The sequence below is a fragment of the Xiphophorus hellerii genome, chromosome 20 (assembly GCF_003331165.1).
Source record: "Xiphophorus hellerii strain 12219 chromosome 20, Xiphophorus_hellerii-4.1, whole genome shotgun sequence".
NCBI lineage: Eukaryota > Metazoa > Chordata > Actinopteri > Cyprinodontiformes > Poeciliidae > Xiphophorus > Xiphophorus hellerii.
Window position 1 is genome coordinate 6,278,679 of NC_045691.1, and position 12,967 is coordinate 6,291,645.

At 43.9% G+C, this 12,967-nt stretch overlaps 1 protein-coding gene across 3 annotated transcripts in view; it reads left to right on the top strand.

Moving 5' to 3' along the window:
* The window catches only part of nav1b (neuron navigator 1b), a 43,963-nt gene that overhangs the window by 19,666 nt on the left and 11,330 nt on the right, over window positions 1-12,967 (top strand). For 2 of the 3 annotated variants that reach the window (XM_032549695.1, XM_032549697.1), the window contains 11 exons: window positions 863-1,007; window positions 1,855-2,155; window positions 3,666-4,413; window positions 8,488-8,901; window positions 9,610-9,651; window positions 9,733-9,893; window positions 10,137-10,310; window positions 10,847-10,899; window positions 11,290-11,313; window positions 11,735-11,812; window positions 12,435-12,443. In XM_032549695.1, the coding sequence (XP_032405586.1) occupies window positions 863-1,007; window positions 1,855-2,155; window positions 3,666-4,413; window positions 8,488-8,901; window positions 9,610-9,651; window positions 9,733-9,893; window positions 10,137-10,310; window positions 10,847-10,899; window positions 11,290-11,313; window positions 11,735-11,812; window positions 12,435-12,443 (2,149 nt within the window). The remainder of the gene's footprint in view (window positions 1-862; window positions 1,008-1,854; window positions 2,156-3,665; window positions 4,414-8,487; window positions 8,902-9,609; window positions 9,652-9,732; window positions 9,894-10,136; window positions 10,311-10,846; window positions 10,900-11,289; window positions 11,314-11,734; window positions 11,813-12,434; window positions 12,444-12,967) is intronic. The other variant, XM_032549696.1, reaches the window with a different exon arrangement.

Here is a 12,967-nt window from a genome sequence, read left to right on the forward strand (position 1 = left end):
GGCCACATTTTTGTGTGCCAACACAAATTGTATTACCATCTGTGGTTACCAGTGGTAATAATCACTGGTAACCAGATCATAATTATGGAGAAACTGAGCTGGAATTCTTTTTATGGTCTCAGCAGATATCACTTTGTTCAGAGTAGAAAACTATAGCCTCCTATTAGACTTGAATGGTCTCATGTGCTGATGAGGATGTTAGTTGACTGAAAGGATGCACAATTTGTTGAATGTTGCACAATGACTAGCTTTTCAATGTGTTCAAATATGAGCAGTCTGACTTCCAGGGCAAGATTTAGGTTGTGCAGAGACTGTCCACCCCTGTAATTTTTGCCAGTCAGGCATTGTCTGTTTCAAGGTGACTTATAGGTCCATTGAGACATGAAGCTCATGAAAACTTTTCAAAGCTAATCACTTCTTTTTACATAAATTGCTTCTGTAAGACATGGCAGAGCACACTTGAATTCTTTCTGATGTCACAACTTTAGGTTGATTTATAACCTTATTTCGACTAATCATGCTTTTGAGTTTTTTAAAGAAACTTATGTTGTTAATTTTGGTTTTCTCATGTTATATTTGACCTTACACATATAATGAAACTGTAGCGTTACATGTGTTTTGCTTTGTGTGCGCCAATGAAGTGAGAGATTTATGACATGAAATAAAATTATGATTTAATATTTATGTATCAACTGATATGTTAGTTCTTGTTTTGTTTAATGCAGTGGTTTCTTTGACTCCAGAGCCAATCAAACGTCTACAAACAGACATTTTCCATGCTGTGCAGCAGTTTATTTTTCCTTTTCTGGTCTTTAAAGGCAGACTAAACACTTTTTAAAGCAATTATCTTGTTTCGTTTCAGCTGGGATGAGAGCAGCTCCATCAGCAGCGGACTTAGTGATGGTGACGGCTCAGAGAACCTCAGCTCAGAGGAATTCAATGCCAGCTCATTTTTGAACTCCCTGCCCAGCACACCTTTGGGATCAAGACGCAGTTCCTCTGTTATGGTGAGCTGTAAAAATGCATTTTCTCTTCATTCCAGTGTGGATTAATGTCCCTTCTAATAAGATAAGCTCTGCTTGTCTTTATTTTCCATTGGCTGTAAGGCCTCTCTGTGCTTAGTGCGCATTCAGAGTTTAACAATGTCTTAAATCTTAGAGTGACACAAATATTGATTGTTTGAGATGGTGTGTGGCATTAATTATGGTCCAAATTGTGTCAGGCACAATTTTGAAATGGTTTGATTATATCTACATGTCCATGCATTAATCAGTCATGAACGTAATTCAATCTGAATGTTTTTTGGAACACTGCTTTAGAAAAATTACACAGTACACAAACATCATCTCTTCAAGAAATCACAAATTTCGATGCTAAAATGTCTTGTCAGTGTCTCTACCTTTTTGTAGACAAACAATGGGTTTGCTTTTGCCAAACTGAAGAATGCTTGGTTGGACGACATGGCCATTACTGCCGCTCTATGAGCCATCTGCCATTTTATATCACTTTAATAACATGCCAAGAAACAGCATGCATGATTTTGTCCTTAGTGCCACCTCCACTTGCACCACATGATATCTATTAATGTATAACTGTCATTTTTCTAAAAATAGCACATTTAAATTTTTCAACTCAAGATATTTTAGTCTTAAAAAGTTTTAAATCCATACATTTTTTAAACTTCATTTGTTTTCATCTGCAGTTGTCTTCAGTTTTCTTATGGTGCCTCAGTTTATCTTTCTATGTTTTTTTTCTGGAATGCAAATATGATACAAAGCAAAATTACTGACACCAGTTGATTGTAAAGATAATAAAGGCTACATCTGATTGTGTCTTCTCCATTTCTCTCTTCAGCTCCGCACTGATGCAGAGAAGCGATCTCTGGTGGAAAGTGGCCTTTCTTGGTACAGCGAGGATGGCAAAACCAGCCACAAGCTTGACAGCTGCAGCTTCAACTCAGGAAGCCTCAAATCTGAAGCCCCAAGCAAGTGGAGAAAGAAGCCGCCGAGCCTCAGCGAAGATTTTGGGGTTAAAGCCGATTTGAAGAAGCCTCAGAGTTTGGGTCAACCAGGAAGTTTCAAGAAGTGCAGAAATCCTCCGGTGGGCGTGACCTCCCCTATTACCCATACCTCCCAGAGTATGCTCAAGGTTGCAGGTGAGAGACTGTTGCATATTGGTCTCGTCTAGATTTCATCAAAACGCTCCTGTTTATCTTCTTTAAGGAATTCTACCCACAGCTACTACTTTTAGCTTGTTTTAAGATGAAAACCCATGTCATCAATTATCTCCCCAACTTCAGGAAGGCAAACATGAAACAGTGTGTTTATGTAACAGCCAGGCCAAATGCCTGCTTGTTATCTGGAACATTGAAGAGATAGATTTGCTAATGAAAGTCTGGGTCTGATTCATTCCGCACACTACATGTAAAAAGAACAATATCATCTTAAAGTTATGCACCCATGCTATTATTATCTTTTACCATCTATGTCTGCAGAAATATTTTGATGAATTTTCTTAATTATTTTTCATAATAAAAAACAAAGTATTTTAAAATAATCACTCCTTTGTTTTTTTTAGCAACAATGTCTTGCTTTAATTTTTTCCAGAGCTAATTCCATGTTTTGACATAAGTGAATCAATTATATCCAGTACTATGTGCTAACAAAAAGAATCCTGAGTATTTTGGGCTTACTCATATCAATGTTTATTTTCAATAGGAACAACTATGGGTTTTTATTAGATTCTCACAATATATTACCCTTATTTAAAATATGATATACTCTTGATTTTTACACTATTTAAACAAAAATAGTGACTGTATTTGTCAAAATTTCTCACTACTGCAAAAACCATATTATATTGAATATTATGATTAAAATAATGTTATCTATACCAAATATATACTGTCACGTGATAACAACAAGTAGGCCAATCAACTAGGAGGTGAGGAAAGAGAAGGACAGCTAAATAAGTAGGGCAGTTAACAGAAGGATCTGACAATGAGTGATGGAAACTAATTATAACTGTAGGAGAGGCGATTCATTACATGGGAACAAGAAAAGTGCCATTAACTGAATGTAATGCATTTGCGTGAGCCCCTGAACTAATGACTGAGGAAAAATGTACCAATGAATAAAGAAAATAACATATAAAATCAAGCATGTATGACAGATATATTCCTTAAATAATAATAAAAAAATAATAACTCTTGCTCTTTTACTTACTTGACATGATTTGCATGTTTTCTCTTATATGTAAGGTAGGAAATTACCTGCTTCATAATTTTATTTAAACAATCCAGGTACTTGTGGATGACAGATCAGTGGCAACATTGATTTGTTTTGCCACAAAGAAGTGGACATTACATTTATTAATCTCCACTTTTACCTCCTTTATGTTTTTGTTTGAAAAAGGTATTTTTAAGACAATAACTTTAATTTTTGACATCTGAACTTTTTGTCAACCCTGTTTTAAAATATTCATAAAATCTGCCAATGTCAGGTTTATACCAACAAATAGTGAGTAAGAATACTTCTAAATATTTATTGAAAATCAATTTATTCTCCAAGTATCTGCTTTCAAAGACTATTAGAAATTTAGCTACATGTCTCAGTAGCTCTAAAATAATGTATTCCATTTTTTTTTTTTTTTTTTTGTTTCTGTAGCACCGAAAAGTGAGAAGCCTCTAGACAAGTCTAAAATTTCCATCAAAACTGCTGGCCTACAACGGTCCCGTTCAGATGCTGGCAGAGATTTTCACGGAGAACACCGTAAGCCCCCTTCAGGTTTGGTCAAACCCTCTGCTGGAGGTTCCTTTGGCTACAAGAAAATGTCAACAGCCACTGGTACCGCTTCGGTTATGACAGCAGGGGGCGCCCATATCCCCGGAAGCTCTGCTACAGTGGGGAAAACACCCAAGTCATCTGGCATCCCTGTCAAGCCTGTAGGTGGAGGAACAAGCTTGGGCAGAAAGAACAGTTTCGATGCTAGCAGCGAGCACGGCTTCCTGGGGCCAAATGCCCGAAACAGCATTCAGTACCGCAGCCTGCCCCGACCAGCCAAATCGAGTGCTCTGAGTGTGATCGGACGCCCAGCGGCACGTCCTGCCAGTGGAACCATTGACCCCACTCTGTTGAGTTTGAAACCTGTACCCATGGCTTCCACAGGGCCCAGGATTAAAGAGTCAAGCGGCTGCAGTGGTAAAATGATGAGCAGAACGAGTACAGGCCCTGTGAACCAGACAGACAGAGAAAAAGAAAAGGAACGGGCCAAGGCCAAGGCTGTGGACTGTGGCTCTCTGAAGGGAGACGACAGCCAGTCAGAGTGTGCAGGAGAGCCAACTGTGAAACTACACGGCCTGAGACGCACAAGCAGCAGCAAATACCCTGAACTGTCCTCTCCCACAACACCAAGGTCTCTCATTAATCTAAGTTTTTCTTACTTTTCCTTTTTTTCAAGCCATGGAAGTTTAGCTTGGAATTTTCCGATTTGGCTTGGAATACACAACACTGCTTCGTTGTGTATTAGCACAACGAAGCAGTGTTGGTTTACAGAATAAGTGCTCTAGTTATCTTAATGTCAACAGTAATACCTAACAGCCCTCACTAAAGAATGTATTTAAGGAAAACTGAGAAGTGGGAGCTAGGTTTTTGTGGATTTATACAGCAGATAACGATAAGTCTTGAAAACAGTTCTACCAAGACTTTGTAAACTGAAACTATAATGAGCTCCCTTAAACACATGATACATTGTTTTAATATTCATCCATTTTCTTACACCCTTGTCCCTAGCAGGGTCGGGAAGGATGCTGGTGCCTATCTCCAGCTAACGTTCCGAGCGAGAGGAACATTTATCCAAACATTTAATATGTCTGAATAAATTATTGAATTAAAACAATAACTGGGCCCCTTTGGCCCCTCCCACCACCCGTGGGAGGGGCCAAAGGGGTCGGGTGCAGTGTGGGATGGGTGGCAGCAGAGGGAGGGGACCCTGGCGGTCCGATCCTCGGTTGCAGAAACTGGCTCTTGGGCTGCCACCTTATCGTGGTGGAGGGGTTTGAGTGTCCCAATGATCCTAGGAGCTATGCTGTCTGGGGCTTCATGCCCCTGGTAGGGTCACCCAAGGCAGACAGGTCCTAGGTGAGGGACCAGACAAAGAGCAGCCCAAAGACCCCAATGATGAAGGAAAACTTTGGACTTGGTGTTCCCTCGCCCGGACGCGGGTCACCGGGGCCCCACTCTGGAGCCAGGCCTGGAGGGGGGGCACGATGGCGAGCGTCTGGTGGCCGGGCTTTTACCCATGGAGCCCGGCCGGGCTCAGCCCGAAGAGGAAACATGGGCCCCCCCTCCCATGGGCCCACCACCCGTGGGAGGGGCCAAAGGGGTCGGGTGCAGTGTGGGATGGGTGGCAGCAGAGGGAGGGGACCCTGGCGGTCCGATCCTCGGTTGCAGAAACTGGCTCTTGGGACGTGGAATGTCACCTCTCTGGTGGGGAAGGAGCCGGAGCTAGTGCGTGAGGTCGAGAGGTTCCGGCTAGAAATAGTCGGTCTCACCTCGACGCACGGCTCTGGTTCTGGAACCAGTCTCCTTGAGAGGGGCTGGACATACTTCCACTCTGGAGTTGCCCAAGGTGAGAGGCGTCGGGCAGGAGTGGGCATACTTGTTGCTCCCCATCTCGGCGCCTGTACGTTGGGGTTTACCCCGGTGAACGAGAGGGTAGCATCCCTCCGCCTACGGGTGGGGGGACGGGTTCTGACTGTCGTTTGTGCTTACGGGCCGAACGACAGTTCAGATTACCCACCCTTTTTGGAGTCCTTAGAGGGGGTACTGGAGAGTGCTCCTCCTGGGGACTCCCTTGTTCTGCTGGGGGACTTCAACGCTCACGTGGGCAATGACAGTGAGACCTGGAGGGGCGTGGTTGGGAGGAACGGCCCGCCCGACCTGAACTCGAGCGGTGTTCTGTTGCTGGACTTCTGTGCTCGCCATGGATTGTCCATAACGAACACCATGTTCAAGCATAAGGGTGTCCATATGTGCACTTGGCACCAGGACACCCTAGGCCGCAGTTCGATGATCGACTTTGTCATCGTTTCATCGGATCTGCGGCCGTATGTCTTGGACACTCGGGTGAAGAGAGGTGCGGAGCTGTCCACTGACCACTACCTGGTGGTGAGTTGGCTCCGGTGGTGGGGGCGAAAGCCGGTCAGACCTGGCAGGCCCAAACGTGTTGTGAGGGTCTGCTGGGAACGTCTGGCGGAATCCCCTGTGAGACGGAGCTTTAACTCCCATCTCCGGCAAAACTTCGAACACGTCCCGGGGGAGGTGGGGGACATGGAGTCTGAGTGGACCGTGTTCCGTGCCTCCATTGTCGAGGCGGCCGATCGGAGCTGTGGCCGCAAGGTTGTCGGTGCCTGTCGCGGCGGCAACCCTCGAACCCGCTGGTGGACACCTTCGGTGAGGGATGCCGTCAGGCTGAAGAAGGAGTCCTATCGGGCCTTTTTGGCCTGTGGGACTCCGGAAGCAGCTGATGGGTACCGGCGGGCGAAGCGGCATGCGGCTCGGGCGGTTGCTGAGGCAAAAACCCGGGCGTGGGAGGAGTTTGGAGAGGCCATGGAGAAAGACTTCCGTACGGCTTCGAGGCGATTCTGGTCCACCATCCGGCGTCTCAGGGGGGGGAAGCGGTGCAGCACCAACACTGTTTATAGTGGGGATGGTGTGCTGCTGACCTCTACTCGGGACGTTGTGGGCCGGTGGGCAGAGTACTTCGAAGACCTCCTCAATCCCACCAACATGCCTTCCACTGAGGAAGCGGAGCCTGGGGACTCTGGGTTAGGCTCTCCAATCTCTGGGGACGAGGTCGCCGAGGTGGTTAAAAAGCTCCTCGGTGGCAGGGCCCCGGGGGTGGATGAGATCCGCCCGGAGTTTCTTAAGGCTCTGGATGTTGTAGGGTTGTGTTGGTTGACGCGACTCTGCAATGTCGCATGGACATCGGGGGCAGTTCCCCTGGATTGGCAGACTGGGGTGGTGGTCCCCCTGTTCAAAAAGGGGGACCGGAGGGTGTGCTCCAATTATAGAGGGGTCACACTCTTAAGCCTCCCTGGCAAGGTCTATTCAGGGGTCCTGGAGAGGAGGGTCCGTCGGATAGTCGAACCTCGGATTCAGGAAGAGCAGTGTGGTTTTCGTCCTGGTCGTGGAACGCTGGACCAGCTCTACACCCTCGGCAGGGTCCTGGAGGGTGCATGGGAGTTCGCCCAACCAGTCTACATGTGTTTTGTGGACCTGGAGAAGGCGTTCGACCGTGTCCCTCGGGGAGCCCTGTGGGGGGTTCTCCGGGAGTATGGGGTACCGGGCCCTTTGATACGGGCTGTCAGGTCCCTGTATGACCGGTGTCAGAGTCTGGTCCGCATTGCCGGCAGTAAGTCGGGCTCGTTTCCGGTGAGAGTTGGACTCCGCCAGGGCTGCCCTTTGTCACCGATTCTGTTCATCACTTTCATGGACGGAATTTCTAGGCGCAGCCAAGGTGTTGAGGGGATCCGATTTGGTGGCCTTAGGATCTCATCTCTGCTTTTTGCAGACGATGTGGTCCTTTTGGCTTCATCAGATCGTGATCTGCAGCTCTCGCTGGAGCGGTTCGCAGCCGAGTGTGACGCGGCCGGGATGAGGATCAGTGCCTCCAAATCCGAGGCCATGGTCTTGAGCCGGAAAAGGGTAGAGTGCCTTCTCCGGGTCAGGGGGGGTGTCCTGCCCCAAGTGGAGGAGTTTAAGTATCTCGGGATCTTGTTCACGAATGGGGGAAGAAGGGAGCGGGAGATCGACAGGCGGATTGGCGCAGCGTCTGCTGTCAAGCGGGCGCTGTACCGGTCCGTCGTGGTGAAGAGAGAGCTGAGCCAAAAAGCGAAGCTCTCGATTTACCGGTCGATCTACGTTCCCACCCTCATCTATGGTCATGAGCTTTGGGTCATGACCGAAAGAACGAGATCGCGGATACAAGCGGCCGAAATGGGTTTTCTCCGTAGGGTGGCTGGGCTCTCCCTTAGAGATAGGGTGAGAAGCTCAGTCATCCGGGAGGGACTCAGAGTAGAGCCGCTGCTCCTTCACATCGAGAGGAGCCAGTTGAGGTGGCTCGGGCATCTGGTCAGGATGCCTCCTAGACGCCTCCCTGGTGAGGTGTTCCGGGCACGTCCCACCGGGAGGAGGCCCCGGGGAAGACCCAGGACACGCTGGAGGGACTATGTCTCTCGGCTGGCCTGGGAACGCCTCGGGATTCCCCCGGAGGAGCTAGAAGAAGTGGCTGGGGAGAGGGAAGTCTGGGCCTCCCTTCTGAAGCTGCTACCCCCGCGACCCGACCTCGGATAAGCGGAAGAAGATGGATGGATGGATGGATGGATGGAAACAATAACTAATTTGAGAAAATTGATAATCAACATCAAATAGCAGATTTTTTTCTCCTTTTTTTGTTTTGACATATTTTGCCTTCCTTTATTCCTAGGATGCTGAATACCAAGTCTCTTGGTCGCCCTCCCAGCTTGGCTCATCTGGACAAGATGAATTCAAACAGTCTTGACTCCTGTGTGACCATCCAGGACCTTCCACCTAAAATACCACCATACTCTAAGCTTCAAGACCTGGCTGCTTCCCACACATCCACCCGTCTTACTCCAAGCCCGGCTCCTGTCCTCCACATTGATTCCCCCACCTATACCAGCGAAAGCCTGAGCTTAAGTGGATCCCCCATGCTCTACCCCAAACTTTCTGGCATGCATCGCAGCTTGGAGTCTCTACCCCTACAGATGAGTGTGCCCTCCAGCGTAAGGCTGGTACCACAAGATACGAGCAATAAAGAAGAAAGGGCTTCAGGAACCTGGAGGAGTGGGAGTAGGACGTCACTCAATCTCTCGGATAGGCAAGTTTGCAATTTTTATTTAAAATAGTAGTGTGGTAAAAGATGTTTTCATCAGCTTATCCTGTATTTGTTATTTCCTTACATAAGAATGCAGATTGCAGATGTTGTTACTCTTAATTTCAAATTAATTCAATGTGAAAGCCAAAAAGCTCTCCCAGGATTTTTAGAGTGATCTGAATAAATTTTGTATTAACTGGCTCAGAGTTCACATCTGAGGACCACTGACTATGCCACAGGCACTAAAACAATATTGGCAGAAAGAACCGTATTTGTCCTTGCCACTGATAATTTGCTGTATGCTTGTTTAGTAAAGTAAGCATAAATACAGGGTCCTTGGCAGCCACCAAACCAATCCATTTTGATTTTGTGGGACTTTTATGACAGCAGAAACTGTGACCTGTCATTTTGAATAAGAGGTAAAAGTTTGGATCCATCACAGAATTGCTGTTCTTTCAAGGTGAAGATCATCCAATCTATTTTCTGGCAAGCAACTGCACATTTAGACAATCGCACATGTGGCTTTTTAAAGTGTATACTTTATTAAATGGCTCAAATGTAGAAGTAGTGATGCAAACCAGCAGTATGACTTGGCAGGGTTTCTAATAAAATCCAAAAAATATGTGTTGGTAATTGTGATTCTGTAACACAATAACAGTTTTTTGCTGGAAGTAATGCAGAGCAATTTTTTTTACTCTGCTTTTTTTGCAGTGTGCAAACGGACCGGAACACTTTGCCAAAGAAAGGCTTAGAGTGAGTCCAAATAGCATTGCCTGTTTTTAAATTCAGTTTAATATGACATCACTGTTTTCACTTAAAACAACCTGTTTTTAGGCGCTACGGGTCCAGCCTCTCAGACAGCGATGGAAGCAAGCCGGGAAGACGTCACTCTCACACCATAGTGAGCATGACGGAGAGCAACACCCCCCCTCAGCTACCTTCACCCACCCGCCTTCTCCACCCTTCTTCCAGCAAAACTACTCTAACCAACATTGGTGAGTGTGTCTGTTCCAGTTTTGAAAAAAGATTTCCTAAAACTGTAAGATTATGACGCAAAAAAGATGATAATCTCCTGACTGTAGTCTTTTAGATCAGTTTTTGAAACTTTTATTGTTTTATTTATTTATTCTGCCTTTCATTCAGTCATTGGAATAATTGTCTTATACTCAAGTAAAGTCATGCTTGCTGCGTTTGTGGGATTGAGTTTTATCCTTTTGTTTGCCTCTTTTGCACAATAGTTGCCCCAATTTCATGTGGCACCCCAAGGATATCACGCTCCAACAGCACAGGCCCCTCCAGTGACCCAGCCTGCGATCTGTATGGATCCTCCCCTCTGGGCAGCAGTATGTCTCTGGCTGACCGGCCAAAAAGTATGATGCGATCCGGATCCTTCCGCGAACCAGGAGAGGATGGTGAATGTTCTTGCTTTTCTTCTCTTATGGTTGAATATTTCAACATAAACAGTTTGCTTTCATTGCCAAGCAAGATGGAGAGAAGTGTTATATGGTTATTTTAGACTAATAGTGAATTAAATCAAGATTTGGACTAATACATCTTAAAGTTGTAGGTAAAAGACAAGTTTTGCAACACATTCTAATAGTAAAATTTTAAGTGATAGATTATAGTTTGTATTCACATATATTTAATTTACTTTTCCATTGTTTATTTTCTTAAGGTTTGCTACACACAGTGAAAAAATAAGTCAACTCAGGTTTATTTATGATTTTAATGTTCATAAAGACAGTCATATTCTTAAATTATTTCTCTGCAGTCATCTGTTCTTTATTACTTGACATGTTTTTATTTTCCAAAACCTTGACATCTCGTTGTCTAAGAGAGAGTTTTTAAGAAAAAAGTTGTTTTGTTTTCTTACTGATTAAATCAGTATCCCTGTGAAAAAAACTGTTAGTTTTTGTATGGGGTAATATCTTTCCTTTGTCTTCTTCAGTGCATGGCTCTGTGCTCTCTTTGGCATCCAATGCTTCATCTAATTATTCTGCGGTGAGTCAACACAGCTGTTTTATATGAATAAAGAACATTTTTATCTATTTTATGTTTGCTGTAGTTTCAGTCTTGTGTTTTAATCTAGCTAAAAAATATATTTGATAGAAAATATCAAATATATTTGATATATACTAGAAAATAGTAATGACTAAGTTTCTTCTTAATTAAATTGGCAACTTCTCACAAGGTTATGTTTTTTCAAAAACTGTTTCATTATAGAATCTTTTCATTAAATAGACATTAAAACGGTAAAGATACGGCCATGTTTTGTTTTACTCTTTAAGGTTTCATATTTGAAATCTTAGATAAATCGTTATTTTATAATATAAAGGTAATTAGACTTAATCCTCAACTCAATCCCCTTTTCTTGTGTTGATGCTTCATAAGAGTGAGGAAAGAATACAAGGAGAGGTAAGGTTCATGTTATATCTCATCTGTGAGACTTGTTGGAATGTGTCCAGTCATCCGACTGTGTTCACAGTGTTCCAGGAAGGCCACAGATCTTTATCTCAGCAGCTCATAACTCATTTTGTTTTATCTCTAATATTCTTTGAACTCCAGTACCCTTCCCCAAAATCTAATAAACACAGTCCAGACCCAATACAATTCTCAGTGCATGCTCTCCATACTCACTTTGTAGTTCCTTTTCGTGGTGCAGTAACCTCAATATTATGTTGTTTGTATATTGTGGTTGTAAAGTAGTGTGTTTATCCCAATCCACCATTGCATCATTGGGTTCAATATCCAAAATCAAAGCCTTCAACACTTTTGCAGTTTTGACTGAAGATCAAGTTGTCTTGCATCTTAGACCTTATAAGATTTTTTTCTGCAGCAAATCCGGAAGTTAAGACGAGAGCTGGAGTCGTCCCAGGAAAAGGTGGCTGACCTGACGATGCAGCTTTCTGCTAACGTATGTACAGTCATTGCCTTCTTTTCTAATCACTTTTAGTCAGAAGCAAGATGACTTGATTTTTTTTTTTACTTTCCATATGAGATTTTGATAATTGTAAAAATTTATTTCTCTTTTAGTGAATTTCACAGTGGCATAACATATTTCCATTTCTAACTCTGTTAGAATTAAAAAACCTTTTAACCATTGTTACTCGTCTAAATAGAAACACATTTTCACAACCTTTTAACCAGAAGCCTGTTTGTAGCTCTCAGTTTTTAGAATTTTACCTGAAAACCTTTCCACCCTGCTTCTTCATTGTATTATTTCTTTGTTCAGCTTTTAATGCATGAATCTGACTGGTTTAACAGAAACAAACTCAGAATTTCAATAACAAATCTATGAAAGAAGAAGTTTTTTTGTTTTGGTATATTTGTTAAAGGGTTGATGGGAGTGTAGGAAGCCCACTTTTGTGTGTGTGGGCAGTGTGTGTGTTTTTTTATATGACTTGCATAGGATTTTTTTCCCCAGATCTAATGCATCTGTCCCTTTCTTTTTACCTTGGCTGTATTGACTGCTGGACTCACTGCTGCCCCCTGCCTGCTTCCCAATGACTCACACCTCTGGATGCTGGGTGTTACAGCTAGGCCAGGTTTGTTAGAGCAAAATACTGTGTTGAACTGTAACTTTCTGTTGGGGTTGTGGTGTGGCATGGTGCATCCCATTGGCTGGAGCAACAGCAATAAATTAATTTCCATAATGCAGCTGTCTTTTGTCTCTGGACCACCATTTCAGTGACACATCTGCTTTCTATACTTTAACAGCCTCATTTGTGCTTTTTGCAAATTTTTTTTGCAACCTTTGTGACATTTTCTTGTTCCTGTTTCCATACAGCACAAAGCAGTATTTCCATCTGAATGCGACAAATCTATATTTTATTGTTCTCTAAATCTTTTAGCAGTCATTCAGACTGGAGAAATTATGGTTATGATACATACCACATAGGTAGAGGAAGAATCCCTCAGGGTTTACTTCTCACTTTAATTCTCAATTGGAGTCTTGTTGCATGTTATTCCACCTTTTTTGTTTCCTACCTCCCAATGTCCTGCCTATTGTTTTTTGTTGTTGTTGTTGTTGTTTTTTTATGAGAATAAGGCATAAAAATCATGGTGTAAT